We start from the raw sequence: 21,438 nt of genomic DNA, 5'->3' as shown, positions 1-21,438 counted from the left end.
CAACGTAAAATGACAGAGGCAAATGGAACTCTCTAGTGATCTCAGTGGAAATCTCCATAATGAGGGTTTCTCTCTCTTGTGACAGAACCCTGTGTAAGCCTTATTGATCTCCTGTCACAGCTGCTCCACTTTTATTTCATTGATGTTTTTGGTGTCAACTTATTTCTTATGGAAAGGAAAAGGGGGAAAGATAAAGAGAACATAGAAAAAGGTTTATACCACCTTCCATCTTCCAAAGACACTTCGCTTCCTTTCACCAAGACTTTTCTAATTGGGAGAACTAGGATAGCCTAATGGGTCTCAGGAAGAACACTGTGGTAAGGAGACCTCCTCAATCAGTCAGGAAGGGAACAGCAATGATTCTCCACAACCTGGCAGAAAAGAACACTCACTCCAACTATTAGTTGCTACACAACTGCAGAAATAAAAGTGGTTCACATTCTAGCCTCCCTGGAGGAGGAACCAGGATGTTGATTTGTGACTGTGAGTGTGGTTTAAAAAAAAATTTTTTTTTTAATGATTGGCAAATTGTATATGAACAATATAGCTCTGGCCTGGTTGGAAGGGACAAGAGGGAAACAGTAGAGTTATGTAGAGCTAGAAGTTTGTAGCTGGAGTTGCATGAGAGTGAGGGAGAGTTGGGGGGGGAGGGTTCTACTCCAGGTGAGGGACCTTCTGACTTGGGATGAAGAGTTGGAACATCCTATTTGATATAGCCAGTGGAAAACAGCTCTCGCCACTATAATATCAATGGATCTTCAACTGTGATTGATTCAGTAAAAAAAATTTTTTGCATTGGATACTGCGACACCTTTATAGTAAGGGGCTTGCCAAAGAATCTAACTGTTGTGATATTTGCCCCAGGCCTATAGTGAATTTACAGGGTGGATAAGGCAAGGCTAGGCCCAGATGCCTTGGCCTGCATACACAGTGTAGCCCTGTTGCGTCATGGGATTGGCTGATGCAACAGGGCACAGCAGGAGTTGCACCCTGTCACAAGACCATGAGTCATATTGTAATAAGTCATCATACCCTGCTTCCCATTGGCCAGTGCCAATATATATTGCAGCTTGTTCAAGGTGCTGTGTGGGAGTTGTTATGTGGAGTGTCTGCAAAAAGCTATGTCGGTGGAATTGGTGATTGGAGTTGAGAACAGTGCTATCTTTGCTGTTTGCTTGCTGTGCTGCCTTTGCACTGTAAATATGGTACATAATTTCAAGTAAAGGACATCTGGTGGTGGAGCACTGCCCTTGTCTGTGCCTCGTTGTTTACCGGGAATATCTGGCTGACCTTGGGTCTCTGGAGCTGCGGTGCTGGCTGAATACTCCACACTAACTCTTGGCATTGACGCTTACGTTCTTTGGAATTATGCACCTACTTTGTAGATGTTATCTGCAGGGCAACAGAAATGGACACTTTATGCCCCTACCATAGCCCCTACCATTCCATAGGAAAGATAAGTGCCCCCCCCCCGCTATTCTACTATGGAATGAGGACATTTCAATTCTGTCAGTATTTGATTCTATGGCTTATAAAAGATAACTGTATATGGGTATATTTTTGGATATTTGGAAGCCCTTTTTTAGCAGTTTATGCATAGTCTGTTTATTAAAATCTGTGTTAGAGATTGCTATGTTTATTGAGTATGTTATGATTTTTACCCTTCCCCCTCATTTTTTTTTTTTTTTTTGGTTTGGATTTGTTGCTTTCACTGTTATTGTTTTGTCATTTTATTATTCACAAATAAAGGGGAAGGAAAAAAGTTGAGGGAACTCCTGCCCCTACAATCTTCACCCATGCTCTCCCCATGTCTTAGTAAATAGAGCAAAAATTGTGGAAACAGCATAACTCTCCAGCACTCTTTCCTCCCAAGGGGCCTAACATTTCAGAGAACCAGGTGAGAAGCAGAAGGTAGAAGCTATTAAGGAAGCCAAAGTACACTTTTAAACATGCTTTTAAAAGAGAGAGAGAGAGAGAGAGAGAGAGAGAGAGAGAGAGAGAGAGAGATCTCCAGTAGTGACATCAGGCAGCCAGCACAGCAGTGGTATCATCTAATGGGCCACTAGAGGATGGGCCATGGGTCCTATAGTGCAGGTCTTCACCGTGGCCCCCAACACCTTGGCACCAATACTGGCTTACTCTAAGCTCTCCCTGTCACTAAAATGATGCAAATTAATAAAAATTACTACATCTCTCTCTCTCTCTCTCTCTCTCTCTCTCTCTCTCACACACACACACACACACACACACAAAGTAATAAAACTAATTCACCTAATATGAATAAACAGGTCTCACTGACGTACATTCTTTCTCAATTTCATTCCCTCTCAGGGAAGGATGGAAAATGCTCATGTCATAGGAAAACCATGGAAGACTTCCTCTCAGGACAGAGTTGTCTGGCCAACTGACAGTTGACCCAAGAGATGGTGATGTCACAGAGAGTGATGTCGCAAGAAGGACACATCATCCTTCAACTACCATTTACTTCCAGACTTCTGTCTGTCTTGTTCTTTTGAGGAGTCCAGCACATGACCGTGCACTGGCCTGCCACCTCCCATGATGGTGAAAATGTGCTTTATGGCACTTTTGTGACACCTCTGGGCCAGTGCAAGGGACTTGTGCCAGCCCAACCAGGCCTTAGGATTGTGCCCTTAGGACCCAATCCTGTTCAATTTTCCAGCACCGGTGCAGCCACAATCCAGCCCCAAGGTAAGGGAACACATGTTCCCATACCTTGGATCCTATCCAATTTTCCAGCGCCGGTGCTGCTGTGCCTATGGGGTATGCGCTGCTTCCTGTAGTGGGGAGGCAGTCACAGAGGCTTCCTCAAGGTATGGGAACATTTGTTCCCTTACCTCGGGGCTGCATTGCGGCTGCACCAGTTCTGGAAAGTTGGACAGGATTGGGCCCTTAGTCAGCATTATACAATGGCATGATTGACTATTGTTCTTTCTGATCTTCATTACGTGTATTGATTTTAGTTTTGTACTGTATTAAATTGCACTTTATCATCTTCTTTGGTGGCAAATTAAATAAATACCAAGAGCCAGAATTATACTGCAGTTTAAGTAATTGGTGATTGTTTCTGAACTTTCTCTTCAGGTCTGCCTAGTTTTGCTGCTTGTGTTGCTGAGGCTATTCCTTGCTGCAGTGGTTTTTTGCTTGTGGCAGACTGTGACCTAGAAGACCAATGTCGAGGGAACTAGCATACATTGAACTATAGAAGTCTAGAATGTGGAAAAACCTGTCATGTAACAAATGGTTGTACAAAGACTGATTCCACTGTTTTATTTATAAGGTTGGTACAGAGTTCCACAGATGACTGAAGTGTTTGCATAGCAATCAATGTTCCAAGGTAATTGCAAAAATCACAGTTCCACAGCATGGCCAGTCAATGAGATTGACAGCCAGAAAGTTTTGGAATAGATATTTGCATATACAGTCTGGATGGGAGATTATACTATGATGGGAGGAAGACAGTCCCCACCCCCAGACAAGTAACCTGCCCCCACCTACCCTCCTGCACAGCTGAATCTCTGAGATCACTTGAAAAGAAATATGTTCCCCATAGTCTTTGAGTGTTTTTCTTTGTCATCATCAATCAATACGTAAAAAAAAGAGCATGAGCGTATAAAGAACCATTCTCCAGTGACTGACTTCCATATATGTTGAGAATGGTAGCGTTCAAATGGAATATACAATTTTCTCCCCAGAAGTCTCAAGTGAAGAATATAACTCATTGCTAATGCACTTTGCCTTTTTTATGCCCCATTCCCAAGATTATTTGTCTGGTGTTGCTGCTGAATACTTAGGGGTGTATTTTGGTTTTCACACTGATTTGCTGTGAAATCACTGGCTAGCTAACAGTTGATTTATACAATCAATATGAGCCCTGCTGTTAGCTCACAGTCCAATGTTAGCTTATGGACTTTTTAGCTTTGACATATGTTGATTTTTTTAAGTACTCAAAATAAAATTAAAAAATAGATATCAGTGAGATCATGTGCAGTAATGAATTGTGTCATCCACTGTTTCAAATACTTGGGATCAGAGGCAGTCCATGTAGATTTGCCCCCTGACAGCCCAATCCTATCCACACTTTCCTGGGAGTAAGCCCCATTGACTCCAATGGGACTTACTTCTGAGTAGACATGCATAGGATTGGGCTGTGAGTCTACCTCCCAATTCCACCACTTTTGTTTATTATCATTAAAAGTGCAGGTGGGGGCAGGTTACTTGTCTGGGGGTGGGGATTGTCTTCCTCCCAGCCAGGCATTTGTTTCCCCCTTACATTATCTCTCTAATAAATATTATTACGTGTGTACTGATACTTGTGTTTCTAGGCTTCTATAAATGCCAAAATGCACTGGGTACCCTTTGAGCCAACAGCCCAAAGACATGAGTTGCAAGCAGAATATGAGTGTACATACAGGTACCTGATGTGTGTGTGTATATATATATATATATATATATATATATATATATATATATATATATATATATATATATATATATATATATACACACACCAAGTTCATATGCTGGGTCCGCCCTGGGTCCCTTTAGGGAGAAGGGCGGGATATAAATAAAGTTTATTTATTATTATTATATCCTGGGTCAGCAAACTAGATACACCACAGATTAGCTGCTTGGGAGGAAGAGTTGAGGGCTGGAGGATCTGATGGACACTGTTGCTGATATTTGTATCTGTGCCATGTGCAGTACAAACTGGTGGCTGTGCATATACAGAAATGAGCTGGAGCCACAAATTGAAACTCATCAACCACACCTTCTAAGCATACATTATTCATTTCAATGGCACATTTGCGAAAGTTGCATTTAAACTTACAGAGGCTATAAACATAAAAGTACTACTTGGGCAGAGGTAGTGGTTCCTGAAAATTTTTTAAGAGAATAATAGAATCATAGAATATTAGAGATGGAAGGGACCTTGGAGGTCCTCCAGTCTGACCCCTTGCTCAGTGCCGGTCATGTATGTTTAACATTTTTGTTTCTGATTGTTGGTATTGTTTCTTTTCTTCAGTTCTGGTTGCTGTTGCAGTGCTGTTTTGTTTTTGCTTGCAGTTACTGCATTTTCTTCCTGGGTTGATCACATGGGCAATCGCTAACAAATCAAGGATTGGGGTACATAGGATGACGTAACAATGCAAAATAACCAGTCAGATTTGACTATATGATAGCATCACCTTAGATATTTTGCAGCTTTCTATTGTCTTTTATAGTGGCTATCTATGCCTTCTACATTACACATTCCTTTCTCCAGTCAAATGTTATGATAGGTTGAACCAATTCTGCAAATTTCAATACTGGACAAGCAGATGAGCAGCCTGGCAGAGTTTGTCTATAGGGCTCTTTTGAAGTGTCATTCCGGAAATGCATTTCAATAGTGTGCTCTCTAATTTGCAAAAACAAAAACAGAGGAAACAAAGAGAAAATTTAGATGAACATATTTGAGGATTGCTTTTTAGAAATGCAATATTAAAATCTAAAGGACTTGAGAGCAACATTTATTCTAGGACAGCGTTTCTCAGATTGTGCTCCTAGAGGTACTGGGGCTGCTCAAGACCCCTTCAGGGGCTCCATGAGCATAAGTGGCCACCATCCGTTCCCTGCCCAGTTTGCTAGTCCATCCCTCCCACCTTGCCCATTTATGGCTCTCCTTTCTTATTCCCCTCCAGTTCCAGCTCTTCACCAGTTTTCAGCATTGGGCCTGGTGCTGCACCAATCTGCACATGCACCAGTGTTCTGGGACTCCTGGAGACTCTGCACATGTGTCAGTGGGGCTCCACAAGACTCCTTTTAGGAGTGTCAAGGCCTGAAAAGTTTGAAAACTATTGTTCTAGAACAACTCCTAACGCTTTATATTTCTATGGTGCTTTTTGAGTGGGCAAAGTATTTAACATGCCCCATCCTGACATAATGCTTACAACACTTTAACAGCCCAATCCAAACTGCAATTGTTCAGCTATGAAGTTCCCTGGGTGACTTTATGGCTCTTGCTCTCTCTCTCTCTCTCTCTCTCTCTCTCTCTCTCTCTCTCTCTCTCTCTCTCTCACACACACACACACACACACACACACACACACACACACAGAACAAATAGGACTTACTTCTGAGAAGACCTGGTTAGGATTGTGCCCTTAGTATGTGATACCCCTGCATAAGGCTGGAAACTTAAACTCAATTCAATGCATGTGTACTAAGAAGTAAGTCCTACTGTCTTCAGTGCAACTTACTCCCAGGTACAAGTGCACAGAACTGGTGCCTTAATGCAGTGGTTCTCAAACTCTCTGAGCCACTCCCCTTAGTGAGCCACTAAGTACTTGTGTGGGTGGGGGGGGGCAACCTGGAGGCAGGGAGGAGGCAGCAGCGCGATCCCCAGGATTGTGCCGCCCAGGGGGGCTGCAGGGGCTTGGGTGCACTTACCCAAGCCTCCTGCAGCCTCCCCAGGCTACAGGGAGCCCGGCGCGACCTGGGGAGTGCACCCAAGTGCACCCAAGCCCCTGCAGCCCCCCTGGGCAGTGCACTCCTGGGGATCGCACCTCTGCCTCCTCCCTGCCTCCAGGTTGCCCCTGCTCCTTAAGGGGGCAGAGGCCAGGGCTCACAGGCTGGGGTGTCGTGATGCCCGAGTTTGAAAAGCCCTGCCTTAATGGCTTTCCTTATTGCTACATTATGCACAGTTGTATATGTGTATCTCTTGCAGAAGATGCTTTTCTCCTTGAAATAATGCAATGAATTACTACTGGTTTTCAGTGACAGGAATGCTGCTTGCTGACAATGCAATCTAATACTTGCCCATTATCTTCTTTATACAATTCAAATATCTGGCAAGCTGCATATGGGGGCAGTCTTTCATTGTAGATGTTGAGCGCTATCTGGAGGGCACCAAGTGTGGTGTCATGCTGCAAAAAAATAATAATACACCATTCTGAGTTGGGGCCGACTTCTGCAAGACAGGCATTTGACATATTGCTAACTCTAAGCATGTTTAATTGACTGAGGCAGAATGTTCTTTAGTACACTTGAGCAGTATTTCTCAGACTGTGGGTCTGGACTCACTAGCTGGGTCACTAGCCAATTTCAAGTGGGTCCCCATACATTTCAGTGTGTATTTTATTTTTAATGTATTAGACTTGATGCTACCATGTATGTGACTGCATTTGGGGAAATGTTACATATTCATACTTTGAACAAGCTACTCTGTATACACTTTTAACAATGATAGTCAATGGGGCTCAAAGGGGAGAAACCCTGTTTAGTATGAAAATGTTTCACTCTTTTTATGATTATCCTCCCAAAGGGATAATGAGGATACAGTCACCTAAGTGGAGGACAGGAGCAGAAAACGGGAGTCTTAACATTGACTCTTCTGGCCAGAGCAGCCAGGATTGTTAATGGCATACTAAAATGACGCTATAGATGACAAAAATGACACTATAGATCCAAAATTGTATGGTTAGCCCCAATCCATTCCAGCCAAATTTCCTTATTGCCATTCTATTTCTTTTTTTCTTTTTTTCTTTTTTTTAACATATCTTTTTTTTAAAAAACATATCTGCATTCTCCAAGGGGAAGGAAGGGTCAGATGCCTACAAGCTACCATACACTTCCTTCTTCCTGCACCTGGTGGGGAAATAAAACAGGAATGCCAGAGGCGGAAAGTATTCTGGTTCTTTTTTTGATCATTCCAAGTCTTGCCTATATATGGCAGGGTCTTAAGTGCTTTGACATTGTCCTTACAACAACTCCATAAGGTGAGTTTTATTATCCCTGCTTGCTTAAGGTCATTTAATGAATTTATAGCAGAGACAAGATTTGAACCAGATGTCCTGATTCACAACTCACAGCCCAATCCAATCCTAGAATGGCCAGAGCTTGCAGTGGCCATTCAGACTCTGCTGCATGTTAAGGGGTGACAGGTGACCAGGCAGCAATGGAGAAGTAAGTAAAACACTTACATGTGACACTGCCTGGTCCCTAACAGGCCTACTCAGATTGGATGGTTGGTGCCCAATCCTGAGCTGCCCAGGGCGTGGGGCTGCAGCAGTGCTGAAAATGGCTGCCACCACATCCTACACACTTTGGGCAGCCGCTGTTAACCACTACACAACACTTGTTCTCTTATGTGTGCATGTAGAATGTGGCTTATCTCACAAGCCTGTTGCTAAGCCAAAACACTACTCAGAGCTCCTTGGAGGAAGGATTCAAAGATAATAAAGAAGATATGTTTGCACTCCCCACCCTAATAACCAACTCTTACAATATAAAAGTAGATTGTAGTGATTTGCATGTAAGGCTCGTGTAACATTAAAAAAAACTAGGAAATGTTTCAGCTTCTGCTGCTTCATTCTCATGGTGACTTTACAATGTCTACAGGTGAATTTGCCTAAATACATTCTCATCAATACTAGAGATGAAATGGAATCCCAGCCTTTTACATTTAAAGGCAACCTTGATCAAAGCTGCAACCCTGCATGGATATCATTTGTTTCAATCCCAGTGACCAAAGACCTGCAACCAAAGTTGTTAAAAGAAAGATACCCACTGCCGAATACACGAGCATTTTTCTTGTCTCTGGATACTGAGCTGCATTGAAGAGAGTCTCTACAATAGATTTCACAAGGAGCCCTGAACAAAAGTGGGAAAGAGAATGAATGCTGGCAAAATTACAGTTATTATGGGAAAGATGGTAGCAAATTATCCCAAGGTACTCAAACAATATTACAAGGAGAATAAAAGCAATTTAAGCTTAGGTGGTAATACATTAGACTCTCAGGTTTTATAAAGAATAGCATAGTTTAGCATCTGAGGTTGTGTCAGGAATCTTTGAGTCCTAAAGATGAGCTGTAATTCTGACATCTACAGCAGAACACAACAGAACTGAAACAGCCTCCCAAAATAAATGTGTGATCCTGTAAGTCACAGCTCTAGCAATTAAAATTCCCCCCTCGTTGATTAAAATTGGCCTCCACTGATTAGTCAGCAAAAGCTTTTGTAGATTAATATACCAATTAAGCCAATGACGTCTTTCAGCCCAACTCCTTTGTGGCCATGTTTCAGCTGTAGAGAAAGATACATCAGCTATCACCATGCTTCAGTGAGTGCTTCTTGGTTACCTCCTTGCAGCCGTGCCTTCTCTACTCTTTTGTAGATGCCAAATAGCGAGGACAAGGACAACATAGTCAGATCGGCTAGCTTAGCTCTCACATCTTCGGTAGCCCATTCAGGTAGTGTGAAATTGTGAACCGACTGCAAAGACAAGAATGCATTTTTATCATTTTGCAGCTTGTTTAGTTCCCTTTTTCTCCAGTCATTGCTTTTATTGCTTTACCAATAAAGCTTTCCAGGCTTTTCCTAGCAGGTGTCACAGTTCAGCCTCTGGTTCTCAGAGCCTAAAAGAAGCCCCTTTGTTAATTTAACATAAGTAGCCCCCAGTTTCCCACAGTCCAACATGGTGTACAATAAATCCAATCATTAACAGCCCGGTCTATCTACTGCAGGCCCAGATCATGCAGTTTGATCTGCTATCAAATGGGAAAATTGCTAGAGCTGTTGATCAGATTGCTCTTGTACATTCTCTACCCCTCAGTGTTATAGCTAATGATCATGTAGCCCAGTGCCAAGCTCAAAATGATGCCCTGGAAGTGATGTCACAACCGGAAGCAACGTCACGCCCAGGCTTTTAAAAAAGTGAAAATCAGGGGAAACCCCACCTCCGCTGCCCACAGCTCTCCACCCATGTGCTCTACTGCCTCTCCCCAGCCAGTGGCATAGCTACGGCACCTACCTGCTACCTGGGGTCAAAGAAGATTTTGCAGCCTCCCCTCCATGACAAAATCAAATGTAATTAATTAAGTAAATAAATAAAAACTCTTGTTGTTTAGAGACACTGTGCTGGGGTGAAGAGGGATGGTTATTCTCCCCCTGCTATATAAGAGGATCACCACTTGAAAAAGTGCCTCTTTACCCCATTAGCAGGGTAACTGTATTATGATACATGGAAAGGAGAGCTGATTCATATTAACACCTTATTGGTTCCATGCTGTATCATAACAACATCTCATTGGCTCTCAGAACAATCAGTCTCATAGGTCAGTTTTGAGTTAAAGAATTCCACTTTTTGTTCCAGAAGACAGTTGTGTTTTCATTTTCTAGTTAATTGGCCATAGTTTTGATAGAATATAGATATTCCAGTGTGGTTTGTTTCAATGCATTCTGCATTAAATTACCTTTCCACTGATATATAGTATGATGCTATTATTTGTACATATCAAGGTTTTCACAATTTTGGCCACTAGTGTCAAGCTCAGCTTGTTGCCTCGCTAAAGCTTGTTGCCCCATGCACCCCCTTCACTACACCACTAACCCCGTTATAAAGCCAGAGCTGCTTCTTGGTTTACCAAGGAACTATGGAAAATGAAACAACTGAGCAGACATCTAGACTGCCATTTTGTTCTATCTAGTAAAATATTACAATATTAAAGGATGTTTCTGAAAAAGGAGACAAATACCTCACAGAACAAAGAATCTTGTACATGCCAGAGTTTGAAATTGTCCAAAGATCTGAGAGTGTTGAGATCGTATCCAGAAAACAAAGCTATTTGTTTTAAAAATTCCTGAAATTAAGTAACAAACATAATAATAGTTAATAACTGCATAGTGCTTTCTGAGTGTGCAAAGTGTTTCACAATTATTGCTTTGATGGAATCCTCCATTCACCCTAGAAAGTAAATAAGTATCCCCCTGCATTTCAGGTGAGATGCTCAGGCTGGAGGTCTGGTCTAGAGGGTAGAGCCTCTGTTTGCCTGAAGATAACATCCGAAGGTCGCCAGTTCGAGGCCACCGGCACCGTGAACAGCGAGACCTTGAAGTAGCTGACAAGCATAGCCGAGTTATTCCACCTGCTCTTTGGCCACTGTCAGCCTGTGTGGGAGGAAAATGGAGGCCAGAATGTGATACCAGATCATAAAAGATCCATCTGAAATGTTGTGGTTCTTGAAAAACAGAACCTTCTTCAATTGTAAAAATCCCTATTGGGATTTAGTATAGCCTGCCTATGTAAACCGCCTTGAAATAAAGTCTGAGGAGAAATCTGATGACCAAGAAAAGGCGGTATATAAATACCTCTACTACTACTACTACTACTACTACTACTACTACTACTATTATTATTATTATTATTATTATTATTATTATTATTATTATTATTATTATTATTGAGAATATTTGCCGAGGCAAATTTCAGTTGACTTTGAAGTGAAGTCTTGATGGACAGTCTTTGAGCCAGGACACTACCTCAACTTTCATTCTCAAGTGCAAGTACGATACAAAGATACATCATCAGTACTCTGTAATCCTGCACACCTTGACGCAGGGTAGTAGTCACCTGCCATTGAGTCCTTTTCATAGGCTGCATGCTGCATGCATCTAATTGCAATGTGTCGACACCTAGTTGTCTAACAGTAAAGCTGCAAATACACATGCACCATAGTTAAAACGGGGGGTGGGTGGGTGGGGTGGGGTGGGAATACTAGGCTGCTCTGAAAGCTTTACTATAGCTTAAAAGTAATGTCCACCACCACATGTAGCTGGCTGTGGTGAGGTCGTGCTCTCTGGCACTGTTAATTTATGACTGCTGTCCAGCAATGTAACAGCCAGTTAGGACTGGGCTGTTAAGGATGTTGTCTCCTGTGGTTCTTTGCTAAGGTTCTGTGATTTTAATTCAATTGATCATAATAAGAGTAGAAGGTGAAACAATTTTTTCCCTTTTCTATGTGATAGAAAATACACGGTAGAAGTCAAAAATCAAACTATAGGTTTCTCTCCAAAACCATTTAAGTTAAAACAGTGTTTCTCAAACTGTGGGTCAGGACCCACTAGGTGGGTCATGAGCCAATTTCAGATGGGTCCCCATTCATTTCAATATTTTATTTTTAATATATTAGACTTGCTGCTCCCATGGTATGTGACTGCATTTGGGAAAATGTTACAGACCTGTACTTTGAACAAGCTACCAATGTATATTCTTTTAACAATGATAGTCAATGGGACTTACTCCTGGGTAGGATTGTGGGTGGGATTTCAGCCTAGGATTATTAAAATTTTCCTGCTTGATGATGTCACGTCTGGTCATGACATCACTTCCGGTGGGTCCCAACAGATTCTCGTTCTAAAAAGTGGGTCCCAATGCTAAATGTGTGAGAATCACTGAGTTAGAAAAAAGGCCAGAACGGCCATTTTATTTGACTTTCCCTTTGAAGAAGCTACAGAAAAGAGGAGGAATTTTGTAGTTCTGGAGTGTATAGAAGGGCAACTACCTACCTTTCAGAAAAATATCAGGAAATGGAGGAGAAAGGAGTTGGGAGTCATCTAGGAGAGATACTGAGAGCTATTGAGTGAGTTGAATTACCTAAAGCAGTGCTGCTCACACATTTAGCACTGGGACCCACTTTTTAGAATGAGAATCTGTTCAGGACCCACTGGAAGTGACATCATCAAGCAGGACAACATTACACAATCGTAAGCTGCATTCCTACACACACTCTGAGAAACCCACACTCTGTCCCAACCCACAGTCTGAGAAATTCTCACTACACTCACTTGCTAAGCTGAAACTGCACAGGATGAGGCCTAATCCTGTGGAGCTGATCCTAGGCAATCTGGGAAGGGAGCACTAGTTTACATGATGGGAAATGTAACAAACCCAACTGAACACCATAAGTAGACCATATCCTATTGTGAGAAGAGCCTAGTAGAAATTTCTGGGATTTTGTACACGAGCAGAGTTATTTGAGCGTGTTCTGAGCATGTACAGAGTGCTTGGCTAAAGTAGGCCCTTGTACTTGGTTGCTTGGTTCAGCTGAATGCTTGAAAATACCCGTGTCTGTGTTAAAGAGGAAGTGGTGTTGCAGGCACAAGCTTTGATCGCAAGGAGTCGTTTTGCCAAACTTTTGCAGTTAAAAAGAAAACAGGAAACTGCTAGGTTAACCGCTACAGACAGGCGGTTGGAAGAGAAAAGAGACTTTTGCAAGCATCCTATTAGCCAACACAAGGAGGGAGAGATGAAACTTTTGCACTTAGTAATTTTCCACAGCTTTCTTAAATGCCACATAAGGTAGAGCATGCAGCGCAGAAATTGAGTAGTGGGATATGTAGGCAGGGACAAAGCTTCACACGATATGCTGTTTGCCAATCAGAAATGTGACTGGTGCTTTAGAATGAAGATTTGTTCAGTATATCAACCCAAAGCCCCAAGAAATTGGGTGTCACAGACTTTGGAAGCTATTCCTCTGTGACCAGCAGGCTGCTAAGAATAAAAGCTTGTTTTCCTTGACCTCCTGGTGTCTGCCTTTATCCTTGCTCAACTGCAACACTATAGTGTGGCATTCTTTTCTTCTTTTTCTTTTTTTGTAAGAAAAACTTTCAGCAAGTTCTCTCTCTCTCTCTCTCTCTCTCTCTCTCTCTCTCTCTCTCTCTGTGTGTGTGTGTGTGTGTGTGTGTGTGTGTGTTGGAAGCTTTTGAAAAACTGGTTTCCATGTGAATATCTGAAAGATATAAAGAGTAGTTTTGTTGTTTTTTTTAATTACCTCATATGGTTGAATTCTGGCCTGGAATTCATTTGATGCCATCGTTTCCCTCAAAAGCTCCAGATAAAGTGGACAATCAAAAATGGGAAAACGTAATTTCTGAAAAGAAAATGGTATCAGTAAGTGTTTGCTGTCTCCATTCATGCTTCTCAGCCAGGGTTTTGGAACTAGTTTAAGTTTGAGGACCCTGCCACAGTAACCCAGGTCATTGGTGCCAGCTCAGAAGACTTCATGGGAACCCTGCTTATATCACCTTGAGTGCCAGTGTGGAGGAAAAGCAAGATATAAATGTGATAAATATGTAATTAGAAGGAAGGTATTTATTGAGCTTGAAACAAGGCCAGAATCTAAAATAGAGAGGTTCAATGCCTGAAATGAGAACAAATTTGCCAGTACCCTAGTGGAACAACTACATCCTATGCAGCTGACAGGTGATTATATCACATTTGTGAAAAATGCTGGAAGGGCATTCCATGCCAAATCAAGACATAAATGTTGCATCACAGTCATGGATTTTTGCCAATGTTTTGCAGAGTATTTATACATGTTGAACTTGATCTCCAGTCAAAACATTGGAGGAGGAACAGGACCATACCCTTCCAAAATTGTGTTCAGGGTCACATTTCCCATAGACTGTGAGCTTGTTCTTTTTGTCATAGGACGAGGTATCATCTGCCTACAACTGTCACTGAGAGTTTGTTTTGAAGCTCAGGATCTCTTTCAACATGCTAGAGCAGTGGTTCCCAACCTTTAAGACCTCTCAGACCACTGAGGCAAAAATTGGAATTATCGGAGACCACACTACCCCCCTGCACACAAAAAATACAATTAAATTATTTATTTATTTAATATATATTAATAAAATTTATTAAATATTAAATTAATAAATAAATATTTATTAGAGATTTATTAGATTTATTTATAGAAAAGATTTCTGGGTTGCTGCTTTTTTAACCAGCTTTGCACATGTCCATTCTCTGATCTCCCTGGTGGTCCGTGGGGAAGCATCTCCCAGGCGAGTGCTCCCCGTCATGGACTACCAGAGGTGGTGGGACTGCCCACAGCCACAGCTGACACTTCATTGACGGCTACAGATAGTCTGCTCTCCACCCTCTCTGGTGGTCTGTGGGGGAATGCTCACTTGATGAGATGCTTAAAGTGATCAAAGATTATCTTTTTAAAAAATATTTCGTGGACCACTTCTCAGGGTTTCACAGACCATCTGTGGTCCCCAGACCACTGGTTGGGACAGTGTGCTAGAGTGATACATGGCCAAATTAGCATCAATTAAGTAGTAATCATTGGTCAACCCTTTAGGGAATTTCCAAATTATCAGGGACCTCAACGCCCATTATATCCTGTGTGCAAGTAGATACAGGAATGCTTTGCCTATGCAGATTCACCTCATGATCAGATAAGCCTGCATTTTTCATTAAAATGTTCACATGTAGCCAAGGAGTTCTGGGCTGCCAAATGTTTGAAGAATACAAAAATCCTACACTGTTACCTCCATACTAATTAGAATGCGTGCAAGTACTATAATGTTCAAAATATATTTGTAGTTCAGGATGCATTTAGCAACTCCCCGACTGGGGAAAAAAAAAAATCCTCTTGATATCCCAAATCATTGGGTTGTATTCTAAGGCCCCAATCCAAACCAACTTCCCAGCACTGGCATAGCTGTGCCAATGGGACTTGTGCTGCATCCTGCAGTTGGGCGGCACTCATGGAGGCCTCCTCAAGGTAAGGCTATGTTTTCTCCCATACCTTAGAGCTGCATTGCCCTTATGTTGGTCCTGGAAAGTGAGTTAGGATTGCGCCCTAAGAAAGTTACAACCCAATGTAAACTAGCCTGCTAGCAGAACACACACTCTGCCAGTAGAAGTTAATCATCACTAACCTATGCATGGTAGGAATAAGCCTATTGAGTACAGTGGGACTTACTTCTGAATAATTGTGCACAGCATTATGCTGTTAGTCTCACTGAAGTTAATGGGAACTGAGGGCCCAATGCAATCCAACTTTCCAGTGCTGATGCAGCCATGCCAACAGGGCACACTCTGTCACAGAACAGGGGGCAGTCACAGAAGCCTCCTCAAGGTAAGGGGATTTGTTCCCTTACTCCAGGGCTACATAGTGGCTGCATCAGCACTGTAAGCTAGAGCTCAATCCTGTCCAACTTTCCAGCTCCGGTGTAGCCAAAATGCAGCCCCATGGTAAGGGAACACATGTTCCCATACCTTAAGAAGTATTTCCAGTGATTGCCCCTCGATCATAGAATGCAGCACACACCCCACTGACACAACTACACCAGCACTGGAAAATTGGTTAGGATTGGGTTTTCAGTAATCAAACTAGTCATCACTGAGAACCATTAGTTGAGGTTAAGACCTATCAGTTTCATTGGGCCACAGTTATGACCAAGTAAGAGAGAATTCACATCCTGGGGGGGGGGGGGGATTGGTATGAACTCCTTTATCCCTTTGTCACTGCCCAAATGGATTTTTAAAACCACATGACAACAAACGTCTCTTGGTCTGTCTCTAGACTGCACAGTGTAAGGGCCTTGTTATGCAGGGTGGAAGGGAGGGTGGCAGGTGGAGGAAGCAGCAACATCATATGATACAACCAATGTGCCCACATTTCTTAGTGATGGCCTAATTTGCTATGGGAAACTTGTCTCTTCCCAGTTTAATTTGCAACAGCTGCCAACAGAACCAGAAGAGCTGGTTTTCTCTCCTGATCATTATGATGACTGATGACAACCTCCTTGGTTCATCCTAGGAAATAAATAGCCAGGAATGTTATCCAGTCCCCCAAATCATGATAAAGTCACACATTATTTTTACATTCTTGGTCAAATACATGGATAAAATGAATATCAACTAGCAAGAAACTGTTCTAAACTTTGGGGAAAAATTGCATATTACATTAAGCCATCTATGGGTAGGGAGGCATGGCTAGTCTATACACTCCTGTTCATCTGGATGTGAGTTCACTACACCCAGCTTTTTGATGTCTGGATAGGGCTTTGCTTGCTCAGTACAGGGAAAACTCAGATGCTATGTTCTAATATTTTTGCACAAGAAATAGTAGGGCTAGACCCGGGGTCGGCAACCTGCGGCTCTAGAGCCGCAAGCGGCTCTTTCAGCCATCTGTGCGGCTCTAGAGTCCGGGTGAAAGTGGCGGCACTCGCTGTTCCTGGAGCTCGGCCATTTGGTGGAGGCGGAGAGCCCGTGCAGCGAAGGAGAAGGCGCCTCCCAACGGAAGAGACTGCAGGTGGGGAGGGACGGGCGGAGAGCCCAGCTGGAGCCTGGCTCATCACTCCCCGCCCCAGCCATGGCAGCCCCCCTTCCTCCGCTGATTGCCACGGAGCCTCGAGGACTTGCCCAGCCCAGCAGAACTTCTCTCTCAGGGGAAGGAGGGCACCAGCCTGTGCGGGTCTACTCAGAAGGAAGTCCCACTGTGTTCCAAAGGGCCTACTCCCAGGAAAGTGTGCAGGATTGCAGCCTGAGGCAGAGAGGCTGGCCGAGATCCGGGCTGCTGGGGTTGCAATCCTATCTGCATTTTCCTGGGAGTAAGTTCCACTGATTACAATGGGACATACTTCTGACTCCCAGTCCTGTGCCTGTCTACTCAGAAGTAAGTCCCATTGTAATCAATGGAACTTACTCCCAGGAAAATGCAGATAGGATTGCAACCCCAGCAGCCCGGATCGCGGCCAGCCTCTCCTCCTCAGGCGGATCGCTGTAGCGGAGGGTTGGGGGGGCAGCAGGTTGGAGCTGTGTGGGGCAGCCTAAAGGGGGGGCTTGGGGGAGCCTCTTCTGGGGGGGGCTGCGACGTCGCTGTCCCCTGCTGGTGGGTTTGCTAGCAACCGAGCGCCCAGCCCCATGCCTGTCTACACAGAAGTAAGTTCCATTGAAGTCAATGGGGCTTACTCCTAGGAAAGTGCATATAGGATTGGGCTGTGAGAGCCCAATCCCGTGCCTGTCTACTCAGAAGTAAATCCCATTGTAATCAATGGAACTTACATCACCTGTGACGGGGGCAGCGCCGGGCAGTGCGAGGAGCCAGGAGGTGGAGGGGCAGCGGCAGGACTCCCTTCAGGACCCCCATCCTCCGCTCCACCAGGCTGCAGACCAGAGATGCGCGTCCAGCAGAGCTGCCCCCTTCACTGGCCAAGGGATGCTGCCCCACCCGGGCTGCAGCCAGAGGCAGCAGGAGAGAGGCAGAGAGCTGCGGGGACAAGGGCGAGAAGAGCCTCTCCTCTCCTTCCAGCCCGGCACCCGCTGAGCGCTCAAGCCCCTTCGGGCGGGATCCTCGAAGGGACGTTCGAGGTCTGCCTGCAACAGCTCGCCCACCTCCCCTCCAGGCTGAGTGCTGCGCCCTCCTCCAGCTATGCCACTGCATGTGAGTGCCCTTGGCAGGGGTGTCTGTGTGCCTGGGTGGCCCAAAGGCAGTGCTTTCTGAGGCACCAAGTCGTGATCAGCACATGCAGCCTTCCTGGGTTTCTCCACCAGTATACCCAGTGGTACCACCAGTGGTGCTTGAGGGGTGTCTGGTGGGATTAAAAAAATGCAACACACTATAGTTTTTTTTTATACATAGCATAAAGGTAAAAAAAACTATATATGGAGTGTTTTCTTCATTTTAGATGTCAAAAGGGTTTTGTGGCTCCCAAGGTTTTCTTTTCTCTGGAAAATGGGTCTAAATGGCTCTTTGAATGTTTAAGGTTGCCGACCCCTGGTCTAGACCATAAATATTAGGAGGCAGAACTGACCTTTTGCTCCTTCCTATTTCAGGAGGTCTTTGCAGTGGCGTCGCTAGGGGGGTGCGGGCCACACCAGGTGACGCACATGGGGTGGTGATGCACACTGGGGGGGTGACATGCTAAAATCACGGTGGTTAGGAGTAACCCCATTATATTATATACTGCTGGATGTGGCATTTCCAGCAGAATGCAATGCAAAAAACCTGAGTGAAATATCTCCTTTCTATCAAATATTATGGCCAAAAAACTGGAGAACAAAAAATGCATGGATCCCTATAGAAAGTGAAAATGAGCCATATCGCGCATTTACTCATGAGTAAACCTTAGTCTGTCGGAAAGGGCAGGCTGAGAGGACTCCAATGACACCAGAATGGTCCTGATCCAATGAATGCAGCCCCCAAAAACACCTGAGAAGGAAGTCCCTCCCTCCAAGCAGATGAATGTATTGAGCCCTATGGAAAGCAAAATTAAGCCTCACGGTTGCATTTACTCGTGAGTAAGTAAATGTACCTTTGCTGGTGTGGAAGATCAGGTGAAGGAGAGTGCAAGGCTACTAGAATGGTCCTAATCGTATGCACCTGCAGCTAAACAAGTGCTCCAGAAGGTAGCCTTCCCCCCCCCCCCAACTAAGAAGGATCAAAACATGGGCTTCAGCTGATAAGGTGAACTTTTTTGAGACTTGCAAAGTCAGGTGGATCCTGACAGTGATCTGGTTGAAACAGAAGTTCTTAAAGTGAACTGGGCACTGGGTAGGGCTGAAAACCTTACTGGTTTTGGAGGGGGGGGGGGTTATTGCAGGCAGGCCATAGAGGAAATTCACTTGGTGGACCAGGGCTGGCTTCTGCTTATTTAATTATTTGTTTTACTTTAATTCTTTATACTTATTTATTTTAATTTGCCTGATGATGTCACTTCCACCATGACATCACTTCTGGTGGGTCTTGGATAGATTGACATTCTAAAAAGTGGGTCCCAGTGCTAAAAGTTTGAGAACTGCTGCAATAAGGTATTAGTTAGTTGACACCCTGGGGGGGGTGACACCACTACTGACCAAAATCACTAAAATCATAATTTGGAGGAATAATACCATCATGTTATATATTAATCAATGTGTAATTTCATGCAGAATCTGTTCCATCTTTGTTCTATCAAATGGCACAGCCAAATAACCAGTGGGGGCGGAGAGATGGTACATCACCACGCCCACCAGCTGGGTTGTTGCTCCGCCCACTGCATGGGGGAGTGACGCACTGGCATCCCGCATCAGGTGACTAGAATCCTAGTGATGCCACTGGGTCTTTGGGGTTCATATAAATCTCTGATCAAGGAAATGGATTCCTTTAAAAAGAAATGTTGCAAACATTTGCAGCTACTAAAGTACAGTGGAAAAGGCAAAAGAATTTGCTCATATTAGTACTACTCACGGGATTATATCTTTTTGGCACAATATGAACCGGGATGGGCTGCCAGTGAATGTCGGGATTCCAGATCTGATCACCAGAAGGGGGGAAGAGACCTGCAAGATTTGATAGAGCGCTCATAATGGTGCGATCAAGTTCTGTGCTCTCAATCAAAACCTAAAAGGAAGAGAGAGAAAGTGTCATTAACCAGGATTTGGACCCAGAAATCCCTTTGTTAGGAGGGGGCATTGGTTGCCAAGGTCCTCAATACAGGTCCAGTCTTGTTATACATGGATTTTTTATACACAGATTTGACTCAACACGAATGGCCACTGCGAATGAGAAGGAATGTGCTGATCCCTGATGAAGGGGAAAAATGCATCCCTTTAAGATCAGTTTAAGAAACTGAACAGTCCTTTAACAATAGCCTTGTTAATGAGAGAGAGAGAACGAAGTCAGCTGGCCGACAATCCATCAATCCTTCTCTCTCCAGGGGACCCATCCCTTTCCCCTGAGCACCTGAAAGAAAGGTGATCACTTTGCATTGGTGAAGAGAGGGGCTGAGTGAAGCTCCTTTGTAAGCACTTGAAGGATGACTGATTGATGGATTCTTAATGACTCTTATCTTAATGACTTAATGACTTAATGACAGATTGTCTTCTTAATGACTCTTATCTTACATCACAAAGGTCAGCAAGGCTGTTTTTAAATCACTGGAGCAAAGAAACTTTGTTTTTTAAATTGATTTGCTATAGTGCGTTTTTTACCATCCACGGGAGTGCTTGGAACGGAACCCACACGAATAATGAGGCTCAACCTGTACTGTCTTCTTGGTCCATCTCAGGAAGCAACCTTCAAGGAACACTTCCTTGCAGAGACCTCCACTGATAATAAGGAAGAATCCCAGGAACTGTGCCACCTCTGTCACCCATATGTCTCCCTTTCAATGCATTTAGACACCAGGGGAAGTGAATGCTACCATGTTACCAGGTACAGGAGGGTGCATTTGTTACCCAGGAGGACTTAGGCTGCCTCTGCTTACCACTAGCGCTACTGGGAGCAGATTCTTTGTAGGCTGAATCAAAGAGAACCCCACCTTCCTAAACTAGTAGTTTCAGTGGTGTGATTATGGTGAAGACCTGACAGAAATGCTTATTGCATCATGTGACAGCAATGAATGTGTCCCTCATTTGACATGACCAGGCCCATCATCACCTAGCTTTGACTTGCATCCATCAGGTGTACTCGTAGTAGGGGAGAAATTGAGTTGAATATATACGTACGTACATGTGTGTTGAATATCTGGAGTGAGAAGGGCTAATTGCTGTCCCGCCAATCTCAGAATCCCTGTCACAAGTACTGAGAGCACCAGACACATTCTCACTTTCAGCCCCCTCAGTTATTTCAGCAGTGCACTCTTTGGGTTACAGAAGACTGTGAACAGATTTGAGCGTTTTCATCTTTTTGCAAGGTGGTTGCCTACTTTTTCCTATGTGTTGTTGAATTCTCCCATGTAGTCAGGTGGACACAAAATTCAGGCATATGAATTCTCAGGATTCAATGTTAAGAGGTTTTCAAAGTCAGACACCTCATGAGGTGGGTTAGTGAGTGAATGCATGTTTGTTGCTGTCCATTCATCCAATTCCACTGCTCTTTATCC

The 21,438-nt window shown here is 43.8% G+C and overlaps 1 protein-coding gene across 1 annotated transcript in view; it reads right to left on the bottom strand.

Moving 5' to 3' along the window:
* Window positions 1–5,259: 5,259 nt before the first annotated feature.
* Window positions 5,260–21,438, bottom strand: part of LOC136652235 (prostatic acid phosphatase-like) — a 31,084-nt gene continuing 14,905 nt past the window's right edge. Inside the window, exons 9-15 of the mRNA XM_066629162.1 lie at window positions 19,803–19,955; window positions 13,608–13,706; window positions 10,533–10,637; window positions 9,138–9,270; window positions 8,567–8,649; window positions 6,813–6,923; window positions 5,260–5,412 (exon numbers count right to left, since the gene is read on the bottom strand). Of these exons, the coding sequence (XP_066485259.1) occupies window positions 5,260–5,412; window positions 6,813–6,923; window positions 8,567–8,649; window positions 9,138–9,270; window positions 10,533–10,637; window positions 13,608–13,706; window positions 19,803–19,955 (837 nt within the window). The remainder of the gene's footprint in view (window positions 5,413–6,812; window positions 6,924–8,566; window positions 8,650–9,137; window positions 9,271–10,532; window positions 10,638–13,607; window positions 13,707–19,802; window positions 19,956–21,438) is intronic.

The sequence above is a fragment of the Tiliqua scincoides genome, chromosome 5 (genome assembly GCF_035046505.1).
Source record: "Tiliqua scincoides isolate rTilSci1 chromosome 5, rTilSci1.hap2, whole genome shotgun sequence".
In the NCBI taxonomy this organism is placed as follows: Eukaryota; Metazoa; Chordata; class Lepidosauria; order Squamata; family Scincidae; genus Tiliqua; species Tiliqua scincoides.
This window is presented reverse-complemented; position numbering and strand designations above follow the sequence as displayed.